The sequence below is a fragment of the Gymnodraco acuticeps genome, unplaced genomic scaffold, assembly GCF_902827175.1.
Source record: "Gymnodraco acuticeps unplaced genomic scaffold, fGymAcu1.1, whole genome shotgun sequence".
In the NCBI taxonomy this organism is placed as follows: domain Eukaryota; kingdom Metazoa; phylum Chordata; class Actinopteri; order Perciformes; family Bathydraconidae; genus Gymnodraco; species Gymnodraco acuticeps.
Window position 1 is genome coordinate 1,271,840 of NW_022990990.1, and position 22,143 is coordinate 1,293,982.

At 45.6% G+C, this 22,143-nt stretch overlaps 2 protein-coding genes across 2 annotated transcripts; one reads left to right on the top strand and one right to left on the bottom strand.

The window, feature by feature from the left end:
* The first annotated feature begins 8,371 nt into the window (after positions 1-8,371).
* LOC117559139 (transcription factor Adf-1-like) lies at positions 8,372-9,969 on the top strand. Its single transcript, XM_034235810.1, has 2 exons — positions 8,372-8,828; positions 9,355-9,969. Exons 1-2 carry the CDS (start codon positions 8,699-8,701, stop codon positions 9,933-9,935), a joined length of 711 nt encoding a protein of 236 aa, XP_034091701.1. The 5' UTR covers positions 8,372-8,698; the 3' UTR covers positions 9,936-9,969.
* Positions 9,323-12,045, bottom strand: LOC117559138 (protein ANTAGONIST OF LIKE HETEROCHROMATIN PROTEIN 1-like). Its single transcript, XM_034235809.1, has 2 exons — positions 11,698-12,045; positions 9,323-11,248 (listed from the first exon to the last, which is right to left on the bottom strand). The coding sequence occupies exons 1-2, from the start codon at positions 11,811-11,813 to the stop codon at positions 10,342-10,344; spliced, it is 1,023 nt and encodes a 340-aa protein (XP_034091700.1). The 5' UTR covers positions 11,814-12,045; the 3' UTR covers positions 9,323-10,341.
* Between the last annotated feature and the right edge of the window lie 10,098 nt (positions 12,046-22,143).

Consider the following 22,143-nt stretch of genomic DNA (forward strand, 5'->3'; position numbering starts at 1 on the left):
TGTGGGATAATCCCCCCTGCCTTTAGGGAATGAGACGAGGCGAGGAGGGCCTGCATGAAACAAAACGGAGCCAAGAAGTTCTGAAACCCGACGGGAGGAGTCAGACCTAATCAGTGAATGCAAATGCCAAACCCCGCACCACCCTCGGGTTCCACGAGATGCCGAGAATGTGTGGAACTAATCCTCAGGATTTGGTTTGCTTCCCCCCCACCTTCCCTCTGTTTTAAACTCCTTCCCCCATCTCCCTTCTCTGTCTTGCTGCACCCATTTTTCCTCCAGCCTGATTTTTGTATTTCTACACATTTGATATTCATGTTTGTATACTATTCTATCCATTAATCTGTTCAGTGGCTCCGGCTCACCCCCACTCAAATTGGATGCGGTTTTATTTCCAACAGTTTTATTTCCAGCCCCCTTCTTGGCCTCATTTTGTTTGTCACTCACTGCCTTTCCCCCTGCCTCCTCACTCATTATCTCCATCCTATATCCCTCTGACTTCAGTATAAGTCCCTGCCTGCTTCCTGATCTCCTTCTCACTTCCTCTAGTCCTCCCCCCCCCCCTTCCCCCTCTCTCTCCCGTGGTACGAACACCCTCACACCAGCAGGGTCCTGAGGTCCATTTGCACCTCTGCAGCATGCTCCACTGAAGCATCTCAAAGGTCATTGCTTTGACCTTGGAAGAGCAGTGTTACTATGACAACAAGGTGTGAGGCATGTGGAGTTACTGACTCGGCATGAGTCCACTGACAGAGACAAGGTTGTTTTTAGAAGACCCGAGGTTAGTATTTTTTATTTTATAAGACATTTTGTGGACAGTAAATACTATCACCATTAGCAGTGTACCACAAAGGTTATTACCCTGCACATAAAATAAATATATTTTGTAATTTTATGACTTAGGCGGTGGTATAGGGTTGCACGATCAGTGATGAATAAATGTTCCCTTATTATTTTGCTAGTTATGATAATAATAGATACATGTTTGGGGTGTAACCATCCACTGTTGTTTGTCTTGTCTTACCCCGGCTGATACTTCACTAAATCCACTGTTTTAATTTATAAGGTAAAAATTGTAAATGTAAATTGTAAATCTGTAACCCTGTAAGGTGTCCTTGGGTGTTATGAAAGGCGCCCCCCAAAATAAATGTATTATTATTATTATTATTATTGAGCCCAGTATCTGTCGGTAAAGCTTCCGGCCCTTTGCCCATGGTTCCAGGAAATAAATGTCATTCATTTGTCAATGAACAGCTGCCAAATGCCAAGTTGGATCAACAAGTTTAAGCAATTGAACAATTGAGGCTGTTATATCACTTTTTAAATTACGGAACATTGCCCCAAGGTGGGGGTCACCATAGAAACGCTAAAATGGCCTCTTGCGTCATTGTCTGACTCAGCAAGATCAAAAAAGGATATCCTGTTTGAACTAGAAAACAATCTAAATCTGTGAAAGACCTCAAAGCTTAATTGTTTCACTGCTCAGTGTGTGTATGTTCATGCTTCCCTCTGTGCAAGTTTGGGCAAGTGAATGACCGGTAGGGAGTGAGAGTAACACAGTAACAGTAAGGAATAGACACACAATGAGGGAAAGGTGGCATGTTTACTGCAAATACCATCTCAATACTGAAGTTTCATGTTCTTCTTGTGTTTTCAGGAGTTAGTATTCCCTGTGAGAAAACTTTTCTTATCTTACATTGCCACGGATTTTATGTTACTTGTCCCAAATTGATGATGCACCCTCGTTTTCCATTTTATTTTCTGGTTCAAAGTACGATTTTAGGATTTGCCATCCTCTAATTATTTGGAAAATATGTTTCAACAGTCTCTGACGCTGGCCATGTGGGCAGACATAACAGGTTACCTAATGCTTGAACTTAGATTGAACAAAATTACAAAACATGTTTTGAAACCTAACCCTGCCTCTGTTTCTGAGACAGAACAAATCCTGGTTGCTCTCCCTCCCATGCCGGTCGTTTTTCTGTCATGTAAGTGGACTGTGACTCCTCTCCACTCCACAGTGGGCTGAATCCAGGTGGAAACAGCAGGGTTTAAGTGGCGTTACCACGGCGACTGCTCTCTTAGTCTTGAGAGATGAAAATGGAAGATTGCAGGCTGCTGTCAAAGCTACGAGGTGCAGACGGAGGCGAGAGGAAACTGGACGCATGAACTTCTGGCCTGGCCAACATTTACACAATGATATTTTTCAACTCATCTGTCACTCTTTTGATTTGCAGTTTAGCTGTCAGAAGATAAAATAGAATATCTTATTATCTGGTGGAGAATGGTTTTCAAGGTATGGCCAGGAGCAGCTTGCATGAAGCTACAATGAGAGTGGAAGCTTCATTGAATAATTTACAGCCGGCAATCAAGGCTGGTGTCAATCATTCGATAGAGATTTTGACCTTGTAAATGCTACTATCTAACACACAAACATAATTTAAATGATAATTGATTATATAAAGAAGTAAAGGTTATTTTCATTTCAAATTCAGATTTTATTGAACATACACAAAACCTTCCCCAGGTTAATTGTTATTAGTCTTTATAAAAAACTTCACTCAGAGCAGAGGCCATACCTTTCTTTAATTTGGTATGCATGCTGGGAAATGGTGGTGAACCAGCACTCACACTGTTACCTAGGGCAGGGGTTCCCAAACCTTTCAGCCCGCACCCCCCAAAATAACAGTGCCAGAGACTGGCGAACCCCCACCAGGTGAATTGTCAACAGGGGGAAATTCTCCAGATGGCCAGTCCGCCCCTGAAAAATGTATATGCACACGTTATTATTATTAATAATAATACAAATAATAATAGTCATATTTAATCACCTCGCAACCCCCACTTTGGGAACCCCTGACCTAGGGGACTGCTCATCACATTCACAATGCAGTAATCATCACACCATCGTGGCCTCAGAGGGAGGATAATGCTCACCCTCAGATGTGACACAGGCACACTTTCCATGAGTAAAATCCACATCATTACCTACATAATGGGAACTATAGGTTACTTACGTAACCCCAGTTCTCAGAGTAACATGAAGTGAGATGTCTCACTATGGGATGCGCCTCAACGCGTATGCAAACAGAAGCATCAATCTCATTACGCCAATCCTGATTGGCTGGTGATCTTGACGTCTACGTCAGGGAATCCACCCACCCTTTAAGTAGCTTGCGCTACGACGCAGCGTCATTCAAAATAAGCACCTCTTCTCGCTTCGCCTTAGCAAGAAGGGCCGTCTGGAGAGACATCTCACTTCATGTTACTCTGAGAACTGGGGTTACGTAAGTAACCTATAGTTCTCATTCATAACACTCCGTTCGATGTCTCACTATGGGATATTGAAACTCCCGTATTGCTAGACATGCTTATCTCGAAAATCCCCAAAACAACCAGAACTTAACAGGTAGAACTCTGTCTCAACACGGGACCCAGCACTGCGCGGGCCACACTTGGAGCAGAGACATCTAGCCTGTAAAAGCGGACAAAAGTGAGCGGCGAGGACCAGCTCGCTGCTGCACAAATGTCTTGGATGGAAACACCCTTGAACAAAGCCCAGGATGTAGCCAGTCCACGAGTAGAATGAGCACGCAGGCCCGTTGGTGCCTGCAAACCCTGACTCGTATAAGCCAGAGCAATCACATCCACAATCCAGTGGGAGAGCCGTTGCCTGGTAACGGGCTTGCCCTTCTGAGGGTTAGCCCAGGATATAAAGAGTTGGTCATTACAACAAAACTCTTTTGACCTGTCCATATAGATGCGTAAAGCACGAACTAGACACAGCAAATTCGGCCGCTGTTCCTCAGAGGAACACAGCGGCGGAGGAAATGCCACAATTTCAATGGGGGTACATGAGCCAACCACCTTAGGTCAGTAGCGTGGCGTGGGGAAAAAAATAGGGGAAGCCAATAATACGTCCTTTCTTTTGGGTCGGGGGTGTGGTGGTCAATGTGATAACGTAACCAGATGAGTGATTACAGCACCCGGTATCATTTTACACACATTTGTATCAGATGCAGGACTTACACACGCCTGTTATCTAACCGACAGGTCCGCACACACTCTCCAGCCGAAACTCTAATAAGCATTCATTCACAAACTAAATCAGGAGACCTTTAACGTTTTACGTCCGATTCGCTCCTTTTTTCCTCGCTGTACACAGCTCCAGTTTGGGCATCGGCCTGTCATCAGATTGTATTTGTTGTTGCTGCTGCTGTAGCGGAAGTTTAGTACAATTATTTTTGAGGAAATACTCCAAATCTCCACCCTCCATAATTGCACTTGCTTCAGTTGCTTGCTACTTTCTAACGGCGGTGAGAGTGGTGCAGTGACGCTATCTATCTTCTATCGATTAGATTTATGATTCGGAAATTATAAAAGTAGGGTAGACATGTGGATATTATCCGGCTGAACAAAACATGCATTTATCAAACAGGTTTGTTTTCCACTGACCTTATTTCGAGCTATTTTCCTAAATCCTATGGAGAAATCTCATTGCTTTTTTGTCGAGGGAAACCGAGCGCACCTTACTTCCGGATTTTAGGATGCGTCACTGCAACACTATGCGATTTGATTGGATTGTGAGGCAAGGGAAGCCAGCCGCCTCTGGCTTCCCTTGGCATGGCCCTGACCAATCACAGGTTGGCAGGGGCATCACGTGAGCCTCATCTGATTGGTCAATCCCTCAATTCTTTTTCACCAAGGGAAGCCAGATTCGGCTGGCCTCCTCTCGCAACAGTGAGTGCAATCTACTGTTTCACCATAACATCTAGAGGGGCGCTGTTTGTTTCACTCTTTGTAAAATATTCAATGAGAATGGGGGAGAGACCATGGATGTATAATAAGAACGGGCGAGACGGGCCGGCAGCAACACACAGCAAAGGAGAATTATCGAAACAAAACAAAGTGTTTTTATTTATTTAATTAAATTATAACTACAATCCGAAAAAACAGGGGAAGCCTGGCTTCCCTTGGCCTCCGGGAGAAAACGCCACTGCCTTAGGCAGGGTTGGGCTTCAGCAACACCCTCGTTTGCCCCGGGGCAAACTGAGTGCATGAAGGATGTACAGAGAGCGCATGAATGTCACTGACTCGCTTGGCAGATGCCAGAGCCAGTAACAGCACTGTCTTCAGTGACAGGTGTTTCATGTCAGCTTCTTTCAAGGGTTCAAATGGAGGTCGAGTGAGCCCATCTAAAACCACTGCCAAGTCCCATAAGGGCACCAGTGACATGGAAATAGGGAGGAGCCTGCGAGCCCCTTTCATAAACGGCAGACCAAAGGATGTTGGCTAGCCGTCTTTCGCTCAAAGCCCACATGGCATGCAGCAATAGCAGCCAGGTACACTTTGATCGTAGAGAAAGCTCTGTGTTTATCAATCAGGTCCTGTAGAAATGATAGAATCACCCCGACAGGACATTGAAAAGAGATGTGTCCTTTTTGAAGTCACCACTCCTCAAACACCCTCCACTTACAGTCATAGAGGGACCTGGTGGAGGAAGCTCTTGCACTCTGAATAGTGTTTATCACCTTCTGAGGGAGCCCCACGTATTCAGATTGTACCACTCACGGGCCAGGCCCATAGTGCCAAGCGCTCTGGGTGTGGGTGAAAGATCGTCCCCCCCGCCTGAGACAGTATGTCCTTGCGTAGTGGGAGCTGCCACGGCTGCCCGCACAGCAGCTGATATATCTCCGCCAGCCAGTACATTGCAGGCCAGTGCGGAGCTATCAGGATAAGTGTGTGGCGTTGTTCTCTCACTCTGGCCAGAGTTGGGGGTATCAGAGCCAGGGGTGGGAACGCGTACAGAAGGACCGGAGGCCAAACGTGCGCGAGCGCGTCCACGCCTAACTGTGCGTTTAAATCGCGCATTGAAAAGAACAGCTGACATTGAGCATTTTCTTTTGATGCGAACAGATCTAGCGCGAGTCGGCCGTAACGCACCCACAGCTGACTCACAATCCTTGGATGTAGAGTCCAGTCTGCATATAGCGGTGCACCTCTGGACAGCAGATCCGCCCCGAGGTTCATCACTCCTGGTACGTGCGTCGCTCTCAGAGAGAGGAGACGTCCGCAGCTCCATAAGATCAGTTTGCGTGCCAGCATGTGTAACTGGAGAGAACGCAAACCCCCTTGGCGGTTTATATACGATATTGTGGTCGTGTTGTCTGTCCTCACGAGGACATGATGTCCTCTGAGAAAAGGCAGAAAGCGTTTCAGGGAGAGGAATACCGCTAAAAGCTCCAGATAATTTATGTGTGACCGTTGGAGGTCTCTGCTCCAGAGACCCCTCACAGGTCAACCTTCGTATATACCCAGCCCGTCAGACATGCGTCTGTGGTGACCACCTTCCGCGATAGGACAGCACCCATAGGCACGCCCCGTACTAGAAAAGTCGGGTGTAGCCAGTGGCGCAGTGCCATTACGCATTTCATAGTGACCATCACTTTCCGCGCGCCATGACGCGCGGCGTCCAATCTGAGGGCAGCTACCCAGCGCTGAAACTCCCTCATGTGTAAGCGTCCCAGTCGTACCACCAGAATGGCTGACGCCATGAGCCCCAGCAACCGCAGACATGACCTGAAGAGAACATATTTGCGTGGCTTGAAATGAGCGAGGCAAGCCCTGAAGGCAGGGCACCGAATTCAGGCGTAGGCCCAGGACGAGTACAGTCTGGGCTGGAGACAACATGCTCTTTTCTGTGTTTATTACGAAACCCAGGTCGAGCAGGTGTTTTACGAGGACATTCGTCTGCGTAATAGCCTCTTGCTCCGACTGTGCGAGAAGGAGCCAATCGTCCAGATAAGTTGCCAGGCGAATACCCTGTTGTCTTAACGGGGCTATCGCGGCTTCCGTACATCGTACAAACACTCGCGGGCTGAGAGACAGACCAAAGGGAAGTACTCTGTACTCGTAACAGACACCCTGAAAGGCGAACCTCAGATATTTCCTGTGTGGGTAATATACTGGGATGTGGAAATACGCGTCTTTCAGGTCGACTGATGTGAACCAGTCGTTTTGGCTCACGAGACGCAACAGAGATGTGTGAGTGAGCATTCTGAATTTGTATCTTTTGAGATATTTGTTCAGAGCTCTCAAATCTAGTATAGGCCGAATTCCGGAATACTTGGAATAAAAGCCGCTCTGACTCTGTTCGGCGGGTATTATCGATAAAGCCTTCTTTTCTAGTAGCGAGAAAATCTCTTGCTCTAGAATATGGGCCAACTCTCCCCGGGCCTGTGAATACAGAATGCCCGAGAAGTGAGGGGGGGTGACAGCAAATTGGAGCCTGTAGCCCCGTGTTACTGTCTTGAAAACCCAAGCAGAATCTGTGAGCATCCTCCACTTTTCGCTTCTCAAAGCGAGCGGAGATGTCACAGCTCTGTCGTCTGCCCTCAGTGTCTCTATTTGTTGTGTTATGGGGCCCTCTAGTGTCTGAACACGGTGGTACCCCAGGTTGACAACCCCGGTCGACACTGCGCATGCGCGTGGCGGTGGTGCCTTCACAATCCCGTCTATTGTCCGCCTTTTGAGAGAGGCCGTAGCTGCTCTCAAAAGGGGGGCAGACGACAGACTGTTTATTGTTTTTCTTTTCATTTGTATTGACTGCACCCTTGGCTTCAAGCCTGGAAATGACAGTGGAAAATGATTTATTTTGAAACAACAATGATGACATGTGTTTGTGTGACTTAAACAGGCAGCGGAACTTGCTGTCTTCGATGTTAAGTCCATTTCCCTGATGGCGCGAACTTGAGGATGACGTTCTGGCATCACTCGAGGCGGCGGGAAGATGGGGACATGGTGGCACCCCGAAAACACATGAGCATCCAACACTGGAACGTGCTCTGGAGCTGGGGAACAGGGAACTTCCTTCATCGAGGAGAGGAGAGGAGGCTGTCAGGCCGCCCGCTTCTTCTTCCTCGCCTGGTGGCTGAACACCTGGGTCGGCTGCGCCTGAGCGGCAGCTGCCGGAACCGGAGATTTTCTTGGCCAGCTCCCTCTTGCCCAGTGGTGTAGTGGGGATTTTTTTACTGGGGGGACGCTATTTTAATTAGGTAATCCCAGAGCCGTATAATAGAAGAGTTACGACAACGGAAGTCCAAAAACGGTTATCGTCATGTAGACGAGGATCGTTCCCCGGAAGTTCATGGCGGGCAATGTAAATGCACTGATAACAGGAGATAGAACTACGATTTTTGGTAATTATTAGTGAATAAAGGTTTTGATTTGCAATATTTATACAACAAATCGATATGTATATGTATTTACATCAATATGTTTTAAAAAATAAAATAGAATTTGCTAATATTAAGTGATAATATTAGGATTAGTGTGAACAACTAGTTTACATGGTAGGCTAACGGGCCCTCCACACTACAAGCGTTTCAGGCGTAAAATTACGCCTCTAGCGCGTCTGCCCATTCACTTTGAATGGGGTGACGTCACGTCCGCTCACGTTTTCGCCGAACTGCATCACGGGAAGGCAAGCGTAACTTTGAGAGCGTCTCGCGCGTAAAAAGTTGAACAATGTTGAACTTTTTACGCACGAAACGCTCTCTCCGTTCCTGACAAGTGAGCGTAAGCCAATCAAATCCCGTTTCAGAAAATCTGACAGCTCAAGCCGTAGCCAATCAAAAACCGCGCATACGCTGGGAGAGATATCCTGAGATATCCCGCCGTTCATGTCTATATTTGAAATAAAATGGACGAGGTTATAATCGTAGCGGTAGCGAATCACCCTGTATTATTTGATGTGACCCTGTTCACCTACCGGGATAGAAACCAGAGGAACCAGGCATGGAAGGAGGTGGCAGAGACAGTGGGGGAAACTGGTAGGTTTTCGCCTGTTTGGGGATTTTATATCCAGTTTACTTCATGTTAACATAGCTAATGAAACATAGCCGGTATATTTAGCATAAAATAGCGCCATAGACATTAATCACATACATGTTAATCATCCGCTGCCACATCATAGACTATATTGCATTACATTAATGCACACAGTCATACTCCTTTCACATTTCTTAGTTATATATATATATATGCAAAAATTCATTCCTAGCATTCTATTTCCATGTAAATTACTGCTTTATTTAATTTTTATCTTTTTGCAATTTAACTGTACAATACATGTTGTGTTTTATATTAGATTTCTTGTTTTGTATATATGCACCATGACATCAAGTCAAATTCCTAGTATGTGCAAAGCTACCTGGCAATAAACCTGTTTTTGATTCTGATAAAGTGTGACATGTAAAACCTTGTATGCAATTGAAAGGGATTTGGTTTTCATTAATGGAGCAATCATTTTCTGAAATTCAAGAAATTAACTGTATTCTTTCATTTTCATTTTATTAGACGAAGTGTGCAAAAAGCGTTGGAAGTCCCTCAGGGACCGATACCGCAGGGAGAGGATCCTGGAGAAGGAAGGGAAAAGTAGCGGGGCAGGGGCTTCCGGGGGATCTAAGCCCTGGCGTCTCGCGGCAGTAATGAGCTTTTTAAAGCCCTTCATGCTGGACCGTGAGACGTCCAGCAATTTCCCCCGGCAACCCCTGCCTCCACCCACCGGAGCAGAAGAAGAGGAAGACTCTATGGGTGACAGCCTGGATGACAGTCTGGAAAGCCAGCCAGAGCCAGGTAGCAGTCAGCCGGCCAGTCAGCCGGCCAGTGTGCCGGCCAGTGTGCCAGCATTCCGGGGGAAGAAGAGCAGGGGAAGGGAGATGTCCCCTTTTGAGGAGAACCTGCTGTCGGCCGTAGGCCCGATGCTGGCCATGCCACCACCACCACCACCAGTGGTGGAGGTGGAAGACGAGGACCTCCTTTTTTTAAGGAGTCTCTGGCCTGCAATGCAAAAGCTGAGCAGGACGAGCAGCATGAGACTGAAAATGAAGCTACAAGAGGCGGTCCTGGAGGCCACAGAAATGGACATTAATAATTAATTAATTAGATACTGATACTGATCCACATTACATCTTTTTACACTCATCACTCATCACACACAACATCACATAAATAACAGTTATTTAAAAGTATGTTATGGCTATACTGTGTCTTGACTTGTTCATGTGGTTTGTCAGTTACAACATACCAGGAGCTTCTTGTATGTCGATATATAATGTGCTGTCTTCTGTAATTATTCAGGTGAAACCCTGATGAAAATTATGAGTGGTTTATCACTAAAAACAGGGCTGAAGGAAAAAGGTTGTTAGTTATATCATGATATCAATTCAAGAAACATGTTTATTAGGAATGGTTGATTTTAAAATGGCTCATTTGGAATATTTGCTTTTTAAAGAAAATGGGTAGCTCTTAAAAGAGCTTTTTGGTTTGGAGACAAATATGGGCCTACACCACATTTGCCTGCCATCGCACTGCCCCCTCCTCGTTGAAGTAGGAGCAGAAGGTCTCCCGCTGTTGGATGGATTGCCGTGTGGCATTGTTGGAGCCCATCCTCGGTGCATCACACAGGGTTGGAGTAACTTCATCCGTGGACTTTGCGATAGGTGTGCGTGATGGCATATCAATGGTCTTCCTGCGGAGGAAGTTATGCAACACACAGGCAGCCTTCACACACAACTCCGTCACCTCGGGGCTGGTGGTGATGACACGCCTGAGCATTCTCCACTGGGTTGAGAGGATGCCAAACGCACATTCAACCACCAACCTGGCACGGCTGAGGCGGTAGTTAAATAACCTCCTTTCACGGGTGAGGTGACGTCCAGGGAATGGACGCAGAAGGTTGTCCAGCAGCGGAAATGCCTCATCTCCAACGAAGACATGGGGGAGAGGGCCCCGCCGCTCTGATCCTGCGATGACGGTGTCAGGTGGTAGCTGCAGACTGCCGTCTCGGAGGCTCTCTCCAAATGCAGAATTCCGCAGGCTCCCACTGTCGCTGCTCCTCCCAAAGCCTCCAACATCCACTACCCTGAACAGGTACTCAGCATCCACCACAGCCAGCAGTACCAAGGAGTGGGTGGACTTATAATTAAAGTAGAGGGAACCTGCATTTGCTGGAGCCTGGATAACGACGTGCTTCCCATCTATGGCACCAACACAGTTGGGAAACTCCCAGCGCTCCTGGAACCCAGCAGCGATGGCTCTCCAATCCTCCACCTGTGGTACCGGCATGCACTCCTCGACCAGGGCGGTCCAGATGGCCCCCGCAACCTCCTTGACAATGACTGCCACTGTAGAACGCCCGACCCGATAGCTGAAGGCTATCGTCGCGTACGAGTCACCAGTTGCCAGGTACCTGAGAAAAAAAGATATATACATGATTACAAAATATATTTATTCAGACCCCACACACACACAGACCACAGATCCCCCCCTCCACACATTGAACACAGACACACACATTGAACACAGACACACACATTGAACAGACACACACACATTGAACACAGACACACATTGAACAGACACACACATTGAACACAGACACACACATTGAACACAGACACACACATTGAACACAGACACACACATTGAACACAGACAGACACACAGATCCCCACACACACATTGATCACAGACACAGACACAGACGCCATGTACACAGGGGAGCAATACTGTGTTTACCTAGATATCTTAATTAATGTTACCCATCTGAACTAAATCACAGACTTCAGTCATCATTCGTGCATTCTCTCTCCTTCTATACAGAGTCAGATTAAAGAAGTAGAAATACACAAAACGTACCGTAGGCAGATGGCGAGTCGCTCGGCGGGGCCGATTGACATACGCAGATGGGTGTCCACCTTTGTAATCAGTGGGCCCACCTTTCCGAGCAACTCGTCGAACACCTCCTTGCTCATCCTGAAGTACCTCTGAAAAAGGCGGTCATCGAGACGGAGCTCCTGGACGAGAAGGTGGTATTCCCCCCTTTGTAGACGGCATCCATTTTAGCAATAGTGGAGAAGAACCGGGGTTTTTCACTTTGTATGTCCGGGGCGGGAGATTCACATGGAGATTCTGATTGGTTGTTGGTCGCGGGGCTCGAAGAAACGCCCCAAGCGTAAATCTTGGGGCGTTGGAAGCGAATTTTACGCTTGTAGTGTGGCCGGCCCGTAACAGTGCCTTGGTTAAAGAGCCTGTTGCTGTTTATTTATAGCTTTGAATTATTTAAAACCAATATTATCTTCTTAAACTTGTATGGTAGTCAGGAGCATCACTTTCTAATGTTTATTGATATATTTAGAGGGAGGGGATCTAAAGTAATGCTTTAAAATTCAGATTAGATTAATGTCTACCATTTTCTTAAATTCATGGTAGTTTCAGTAATCCCATGGTAATTGAGGACACAAGTTATCTAAATGACTAATGTCATCTTTATGGCTTTCAGAAAGGACAGGAGACCGACGGGTGACTATCAAAGGACTAGCAGCAGCAGCATGATGATGATGATGTTAAATGTGTTGTTTTAGGAACATCCATTGCAAATACATGGAATTCAATAAACATTGAATCATGCAGTTTGTCTGCCTTTTCCTCCGTGTTGTCCTGGTTTGCTGTGCTGCCTCCCAGTCGCCACCATGGTTTGCTGTGCTGCCTGGGGATGCTCAAATCGCTCCGAGAAAGGAGTACGAATGTACGGCTTCCCCACTGACACAGAGCGGAGGAAAAAATGGCTGGCTCAAGTCAGCAGGAGCAATTTCACGACCAACAGCAAAAAAATATGTGAGGTAATTATATACAAACACTGCATTTGCACTTTTTCACAAAACGAAAACCACACCATTGGGAAAGCTTAATGTTTTGTTTAATACAAAAAAACAGGGAAAGGCTTGAAAAACACAGAGTTGAGACTCAGGGTGCAGGGTGAGGGTCTCAGTGCAGGTATTCAGGCTCCATTGAATCCCCCTCTGGTTCTTGTGCTGAAAGAGGGATAAACAGACAGGAGAAAGGGTTATACACACCTATATAGCACACCTATATAGCACACCTATTGGATGGGAAATTGCCTTGGGGAGATAAGGTGTGGTCTTTGTTCCCAACTGAAGTTATGGAACTTTATTATTTGTGAATTTAATAAAGTATGACAAATGGCATCAGTAACAGATGTGATATGAATTTCTATAAAGTTGTCTCACATTCTTGGTCATATTTTATATACAGTATGTAATGAGTATAACATGTCCAGTAAGTATAAAGTGTTTCCTAATACTGTGTATTCAACCACTATGGAATATGTATGTGGGCAGACAAGATTCAGACACAGTTGTTCTGTGTGTGAAGTAACCTCAAGTCACTCCGCAGGCACATTTTGATGCAGACCAGTTTGTCAAGACAAAAAAGGGCAAGACTAGGCTGAGAGCAGAGGCTATACCCACCATCTTCGTGCATCGCCCTGTGGTCAAAAAGAGAAGGGCCCCTGCACCACGATTCACCCCGGGACCTGTATCTACAAAGCCCATAGCTCATGATCACAGCGATAGTGTGAAAGGTGACACAGGTATAATAAGTATGAACTCTTAGTAACAAAAGTAATATTTCTTATTTTTAAGAGGTATAATATTTTAAATGTTCGAACATTTACAGTGCCATGTCTTCTACTTACATTAGTCTCAAAGATTGAGGGAAGAAGGGATGAGGAGACTGAGAGAAAGGAAAGTGAGGGTGAAGAAAGAGAGGACATGGCTAGTGAGGAGAGACAGGGAGGGCGGACACCACCCACTCAGTCAGCATACGAGGGAACCAGCAGCCAGTCAGCATACGAGGGAACCAGCAGCCAGTCAGCATACGAGGGAACCAGCAGCCATTCAGCATACGAGGGAACCAGCAGCCATTCAAACAGATCTATTACAACAATTAAAGAGAAAATTAAAGAGCCAAGAAGGAATCACCAAAAAAGCAAAGGCTGCACTAAGAAAAATCAGGAAGGAAAATGCAGCTCTCAAGAAAACAATGAAAATTAGGGACAAGAAATATAAGAAAACGTTTTCAAAAGACCAACTGAAGGCATTAGGCAGACTCACCACAAAGGGGATGAAATGGAGCAATGAGACAATTAAGAAGGCTTTAAAAATTTGCTTTGCGAGCGGACCAACGGGTTACAAAACTCTGCAGGAATTGAAGATTCCCCTTCCAGGAATAAGGACACTGCAAAGAAGGATGCAATGTGTTAAGTTTGAGCCTGGTGTGTTGACAGAGGTCTTTGATTTCCTAAAATTGAAGGCAGATAAATTGACAGACCTTGAAAGGGAGTGTGTGTTGACCTTGGATGAAATGGCAATCACACCAAGTGTGGAGTTAGACATGATTACAGGCAAACTGTACGGTGATGTGACTTTACCAGGTCACACAGGGGTGGCAACACATGCTTGTGTGTTTATGTTGGCTGGAAACACAACACAGTGGAAGCAAGTAGTGGCATATCATTACACTGGCAATTCTACCAATGGAGCAGAGTACAGGCCAATCATTATTGAGATAATACAGAGGGCAGCATCCATAGGGCTACATGTGCTTGATGTCACCACCGACATGGGTAGCCCTAACCGAGCCATGTGGAAATCCTTTGGGGTGGACCAAAATAAAACATCGGTGCCACATCCAGCAAAACCAGACAGGCAGCTCTATTTCATGCCCGATGTCCCACATCTGGTAAAACATTTAAAAAGTGCCCTTGTCCGTGGGCAGGTCTTCATAATTCCTGAGGATGTTGTTAACAGAGAGAACCTCCCCTCTAACGAGGTTTCTGTGGTCCCCATTAAGGACTTATTGACCTTTCAGGAAGGGATGGCCTTAAAAATAGCTCCCCATCTTTCAGCTGCAGCCATCGAGCCAAGTCACTTTGATAAGATGAAGGTTGGTCTTGCTCACATGTGTTCAGTAAGGCTACAAGTGCTGGGCTGAAATACATGGTGCAGCAAGAAAACCGCCCTCTGTCATACCTGACGACAGCGTGGTTCCTGGAGCAGGTTGATCGTTGGTTTGATCTGATGTCATCTCGCCATCCAATTACAGCCCTGAGCAGGCTCAAGATGGAGGAGTACCAAAAGGCCATCACCTTCCTCCAGAACATCGTCCATCTGTTTCGTGGGATAAAGATAGGTCAAAAGGGAGGTTGGAAGCCTGTTCAAACAGGGGTGATAATGGCAACAACATCAATTTTGGCCATACAAGAGGAGATGCTTACACAAGGACACAGGTTTGTGTTAACGTCAAGGTTCACACAAGACTGCCTTGAAAATACATTCAGCTGTGTGAGGTCTAAAAATCCTGCCCCAACTCCAGTGGAATTCCATCATGCACTGAGAATCATATCTGTGGGGCAGTTCCTCACCACCATCAGCTCTGGGAGCTACCAGGAAGACCACAGTAGCTTTTTGGCAGACTTCCTGGACACAGGGGAGCCAAAAATCACTCCATCAGTCAGAGTGGAACAGCTGATGGCGGTGAACAGAGCAGCAGCACCTGACCTCACAAAAACTGAGAAATGTATTCTCTTCCATCTTGCAGGCTACATCGTCCACAAAATCATCAAGTTTGCCAGCATCTGTGAAAAATGCAAAATTGCAACAGAGCACCATGATGAGAGTCCTTCTGGTGACAACAGCTTGTTAGTGGACTTGAAAGACTTCAAGGCAGGTGCTCTTTGTCGTCCCTCCCAAGAAGCCTTTGACTTCATTCACCAAATTGAGGAACTATTTAGGACCAAGACTGGTTCCTCCCTCATGCAGCTCCCCAACGCAGTGGGTGTCTTGGAGAAAGAAGCTCAGGCCCTCTCCAGCAGGCTTCCGTCATGCTGTGGAGTACAACAAAAACTCGTGAAAAGATTTATACGGCTGAGGCTGAGAATTGAGGCAAAACAAATCAGAAATGACAGAAAAAAAATAAAATTAAAAGATGGCCATTTTGGAAGCAAGAGCCAATCCAAAAAGGTGAAAAGGAACAACAGCAGCCAAGCTACCACATCCAGCAACCCCCAAACAGATCCACAGCTGCAATCATTTCCATTAGCCGTTGCAATGGAAATATTTGGACTAAACATTGCTCTTCCACCTGCCAGCACCCAGCTAACATCACTGCCCCTCCACCCGTAACATCACTGCCCCTCCACCCGTAACATCACTGCCCCTCCACCCGTAACATCACTGCCCCTCCACCTGCCAACATCACTGCCCTCCACCTGCCAGCACCCAGCCAGAGGAGAGCAAACGACAAAAACAAGCAAGGTGTCCCGTCATGTACCTGGAAGTTTGGGTTGGCAAAATGGAGTAAGAGAGGGACTTGAAAAACCTTGGTGGTTCTCTACTCCTGTTGTTACAGTTGTCTTGGTTACAGCTCTCACGTGTTTTTTTGTTGCCATTTCCACATCTTTAGAAAATATGAAAATAAAAAATTGAAGTGAAATCAACCTCTTCTCTGGAGAACAAACTTTGATTTCTCTGTCTTGTGAGTTTGCAGTCTTGCAGTTTTGCTCCTCCACCTGTAACATCACTGCCCCTCCACCTGCCATACAGTAGGTTACTAACAAGATTACTTATATAATACAGTGATAGAATACATGTTTAGTATGCTTACTTATATAAAACAGTAGTATTAAACTTACCTTGTGTTTTCACACTCACTTAAGTCCCTCTCCCTTTGCCATCAATCCAAAATCAGCTGAGCTGCAACATTATACAGGCAGGTAATAATCAACATAATCACAAGGACACAATATGGCTCTGCTAAAAACACTCACTCTTACACGCACCAAAGTTATATTTATCTAATATTTAACTCCCTCCACCCCCGCATACAATCCCGTTTAGAAGCCCCTCTTCTCTAATTCAACAACGTTGGACCAAATGACATTAAGAGAACGGAATTTACAATTAAAAGGTTGTTCAACGTCTGTTGCTAACTTGCTTCGGTATCCTAGCTTGATCTGTTATCTGTAAACGTTCCCTAAATCTACTGATTTAGGGATAATTCACTGACATCCTTTAATACACATGTTCATTTGAATCAGATGTACTGATAATATCCGCAATATAAATATTTAAACTTCTTCTTACCTTTAAAAGTCCGTCACGAACGGTTATTATGCTGCAACTCTACCGCTCTGCTAGCCTTGGCGCTAACTTCCGGGGAACGAATGAGAGGCTCCACGATCCGCCATTGCTGTAAAAAAGTGGTCCATTGGAGTGAACGGAGATGTCATAACTCTTCTATTATACGGCTCTGGGTAATCCCAAACAATGCCACATAAGTGCGCATGCGCGCAGTGCACTCACAAAACGGGCAGACAGGTCCACAGAAACTACCGGTATGCTTAGTCCTACTCTAGTTACTGTACTGTAAAAAGCAGACGGCGCTGCGCTCAACACACACACAGACTCAAAACCATGGACACACTGGCACATAAGTTACATAAACAATTTATAGGCCTAAATTGCATAAGCTACAGTATTGCAACTAAGCAGACAGTGCTCTCTCTCTCTCTCTCTCTCTCTCTCTCTCTCTCTCTCTCTCTCTCTCTCTCTCTCTCTACTTTCAAAATCTATTTAAAACTCATAACAAACAAACAAAATGTCCAAAGATGTCCTGAAATTAACTTATTAAATAAACAAAACACACACACACACACACACATTGGGTTTTGAAGACTGATATATCCGAAATGGATGAACAAACTTTGCAGCCCAGTCTATCCACGGGTATTCCTCTTGTTTCCTCCGCCACATCTACTCCGTCCATACCTCTGGGAAAGGTGAGCTTGAGCTAGCCAGGGGAACGTTGCTAGCTTAGCTAACGTGCACGTTAGCTGGCTCTTCTGATGATGTATTACCAGTGCTGGAATTGGGCCGGTACTCACCGGTACGCAGTACCGGCACTTCTGGTTCTCACCCATGGAGTACCGGCACTTCTTGCTCAGTACCGGCATGCTGGCGGTACTCCGGTACTCATGCACCGTGCCAGTACTCAACACTCTCCCGCCGTTCTTATTATACATCCATATATATATATACAGCCGCCCGGTACTCAGTAGATGCGTCATGAGGTGCCGAACGGACATTCTCATCGCTCTAACCGCTGGAGTTTCACAGCGGCTGTCAGCTGTTTACTCCTGTCATTCAAACAGAACGTGCTGGAGAGGGGGCGGGGCTTATCTTCTCCATGTAAATACTGTGGTGGAAACGACTATGTCAAAATTAACCTATTTGACCGTGATTTAATAGTAATACACGTTTCAAAATAATAATAATAATAATGCCGAAGTAACAACATACTGAAAACTGTTAGTAAAACCATGTTTTAATGCTTTACAATTTACATACCTAGATGCACGTGTGTTGTGTTTATGCAGTGCAACTCCCACCCAGTGGGTGGCTATGTAGAGTGATAGAACAGAGCAGGCACGCCCCCGAGAGAAGGAAAGCAAGTCACGTCACAAATTAGCATTTCTAAAATGTTAGCGTGGATTAATAAAAGTGCAAAAAGACAGCGGTTGTCGCCGGAAGAAACTTCAAATACAGAGAATGCTGTGCCTGTGTTGGAAATTGTGTCTGATGGGGAGCTTTCTTTGGTTGATCCTCCTGCTCCAAGTTCTAGTGCATTAGCATTAGCACTAGCTCCGCCGCCTCCTCCAGAGCCTCTAAAGTTAGCTGCTGCTGGCGCAACTGCCACCACCAACACCGGGCAAAGCGATGCACCTGACTGCTGGACAACGGACCAGGTGCAATATTTTTTGCAAGACCAATGCATGGCTCCTTCTTAAAGATAAGAAGCTAGGATGTCGGATATGCAGAGATGTCAAATCTTTGGGAATACACACTGGACAAGGACTGAAACTGTCAACTGAATGGGGTGAGTGTGCAGTGTCTCATTTCGGTGTTGACAAGGGCAAACAACAAGCTAGCCTGAGAAAAAAAATCAAAGAACATAAAGAATCACAAGCCCATGTAAAAGCTGCTGACATCCTTACATCTGCTTCATGTGAAACTATTCAACATCAAGTGCAGTCTATGCATACATCTGAATTAGACACCACTATCAGAGTTTTTCGAACGGCATATAAAATTGGCAAACATAGCCGGCCATTCACAGACATGCCAATTGATTTGAATGTACAGAAACTGAATGGGCTGAACGTGGGCAGGGTTTTGCACTCCAATAAAACCTGTGGCGAAATGAGCTGAAGAAAAAAATGGCAAAAGACATTACAGAAAACCAAAGAAAACTCTGTGTTTTGGTCGATGAATCTACCACTATTAGTGGTAAAACGGTGCTTGTTGTGTGTCTACGCTCAGCATTAGCTGATGCTGAGCCCGAAACGTTTTTTTTGGGAGCTGATCGAGTTGGATGGAACAACGGCTGATGACATCACAAAGGCGTTAATGGAGTGTCTTGGAAGAGATTTTAACGAGGACTTTTTAGGTCAGTGTTTCGTTTATTTTGCATGTGATGGGGCTTCAGTCATGCTAGGGAAGAGAACAGGCGTTGCTACCCAGTTGTGTAGTAAATTCCCAAGCCTGTTTGTGTGGCACTGCTCCAATCATCGTCTAGAGCTGGCAGTTGGGGATGTGGTCAAGGAGGTCTCAGGGCTCAATCATTTCCAGATATTTTTTGACAAACTCTATTCCTTGTTCCATGCCTCCCCCAAAAATCAGAGGCAGTTAGCGCAGTGTGCGCAAGCAGTCGGACAGCGTCTCCTGGTGATAGGGCGTGTTTTGTCCATCCGCTGGGTGGCTTCAAGTGAAAGGAGCGTCAGAGCAGTCTGGGAAAACTACCGAGTGCTTCATGATCACTTCACAAATGCTGCAAACGACACGAGCAGGGATTCCAGAGACAGAGCAAAGTACAAGGGCCTGGATGATGTGCTCACATCTGCAACGTTTGTCAGCAATCTGGGACTGATGTACGATGCGCTCACAGAGCTCAGCGACCTCTCTCGGCAACTCCAAAAAAGAGAGATGACACTGCCTACAGCAGATAGGCTCTTAACTCGAGAAATACGAGTTTTTGAATCCATGGTCACCATGCCTGGCCCACACATGACTACAGTTCATACAGCTCTAGCTGAGAAGTCCTTCAAGGGTGTTGCCCTGCGTGAGAATGGCAGGCTTGTACAGATTCATGCAGGTCAGTTTTTCCGCAGTATGGTAGAGAATCTGAGACACAGAATGACTTCCACAACCTCCTCTCATGTCAGCACAAGAGAAATCCCATTACATGGCCGGGAGGCCCGGGACAATCAGCTAATCCAGGACATGAAAGTTATCCATCCTGGAAGTTGGCCTGAAGAGGAGTTAGACGTACAGTATGGGGACGTAGAGGTGCTACGTTTGTGCGAAGTGCTGAAAGTGGACAGAAGAGAGACTGTTCAGGGCTTTCGCGAATACAAGGAAACCAGGGCATCCCGTACACCTGCTGCCATGGAGCCTCTACTGAAAGCAGTCCGAACCATCGCTGTCTCCACTAGTGAGTGTGAGCGGGCATTCAGCTGCATGAACGATATCCTTACTGCAAAAAGGAATGCTCTCTCTGTCAGCCGACTGTCCAGCCTGGTTTTCATTAAATGTAATGGACCATCACTAGGACAGTTCAATCCGGAACAGTATGTGAGGTCCTGGCTGGCAAAGGGAAGGAGAAGTGCTGATGAAAGAGCCAGTCCAGCTCCAGCCCCTGATACTGATGTCCCCAAGGCCTTCTGGAGCCTTTTCTAACAATGTGAAGTATATTGCAAAGCAGCTCACCCAGTGAGAAGATTTTTGGCATAATGTGCCGATTTGTACAGATCCTGGAGATAGAAGGACTTCAGACCAACCAGGGAGTTATCTGATCAGCTTGGTGTTCAATGTAACTCTTTACCATGGCTCAGACTTTGTTACTTGCAGTTACAGTTTCTCATTTTAGATTGTGCAAATTTTGCATTTGTTTTTACATGTTCTTTGTTCATGCTCTTTATCATTTTTCTGAGTTGGAAAGTTAGATTGCATCATAGTTTACTTTATACATATTTGTATTCTTCAGTGGTGAAGTATATTGCAAAGCAGCTCAGCCATGTGAGAAGACTTTTGGCACTTTTTCGTTTTTTCGTTTTCTGAGTTGGAAAGTTAGATTGCATTCAAAATGTACAGAAATACTTAATTTTGTTAAAGCTTTTTATAAAAAATGCTTCTGACCAGAGCTTTGTTTCCTTGTCATTAATGTAGAACACCACCAGAGGGGCTCTCACCTGAAAGGTCTCTGCTTCATGTGTCTTCAGCAGAAGATCTAGACTTTGATTGCTATATTTTCAGTTAATATTGACCTTACTGAGCTTTAGCCATATCCGCTGCCTATCATAAAAAATGTTAAGTACAGTGAACCTTTCTAAAATATACAGTAGTAAAGAGACAAACCCACCAGCATTATAGTAGCCAAATTCTTGTTTGTGGGCTGTATATATAAAATTGACTTGAAAAAGTTGCTGATTTTAGAGTACTGGCACCTTTTTCATTCCAATTCAAGCACTGTGTATTACTAGCAGCTTCACTTGTAGCTTCGGTGCTGCTAGCCTCTTTCTTCTTGTGAATTATTTTCTTTTTAGAAAATAAGTCAAGTAAAACATGTTAGCCTGCCATTATAGAGCTTTTTCGTTAGTGTTCTTGAGGGAAAGAGCTGCCGCAAAACCGGCGGGCGCTGCGAGCTGCCTCGCCGTAGGTGTGTCAGTGACCGCGGGGTCACGAGCGTGATGATGAATCATACTTTTTTAAGGAAATCGTTTTTATTTGTTATTATAATTACTGTGAAATGTATTATGTTTTCGTCATTATTACAACAAATACACACTTGCAACTGATAACACTGGCAATGATTTTATATTTATTAGACTTAAAAAAAAGATCATGCTCCAAATAAGTGGGGCTACGGCGTACCCCCGCGTCCAACGCCCACTACACCACTGCTCTTGCCTCGTGCCTGGGCTGGGGACCCGGGACGGGCTGCGGTCTCTGCTGCTTCGGTATTTGAACCGGGCAGGACGTGAGCAGAGTTGGGTGTAACGCGTTACTGTAATAATATTACTTTGTCGGTAACGCGCTACTTTTACAATTCAGTAATCACACTACAGTTACTAACATTGCCCCGACACGCGTTACTTCGTTACTTACTAAAATCATTCATAATCACACTGACAGACAAGAGGGGTTTCCGCCGCAGGTTTATATGTAC

Excerpts from the sequence above, each read along its gene's own strand:
- LOC117559139 (XM_034235810.1), top strand. The coding sequence starts at position 8,699 with ATGGACGAGGTTATAATCGTAGCGGTAGCGAATCACCCTGTATTATTT. Across the intron at positions 8,829-9,354 it reads AGAGACAGTGGGGGAAACTG|ACGAAGTGTGCAAAAAGCGT; the intron begins GTAGGTTTTCGC and ends TCATTTTATTAG.
- LOC117559138 (XM_034235809.1), bottom strand. The coding sequence starts at position 11,813 with ATGAGCAAGGAGGTGTTCGACGAGTTGCTCGGAAAGGTGGGCCCACTG. Across the intron at positions 11,249-11,697 it reads CGACTCGCCATCTGCCTACG|GTACCTGGCAACTGGTGACT; the intron begins GTACGTTTTGTG and ends TTTTTTTCTCAG.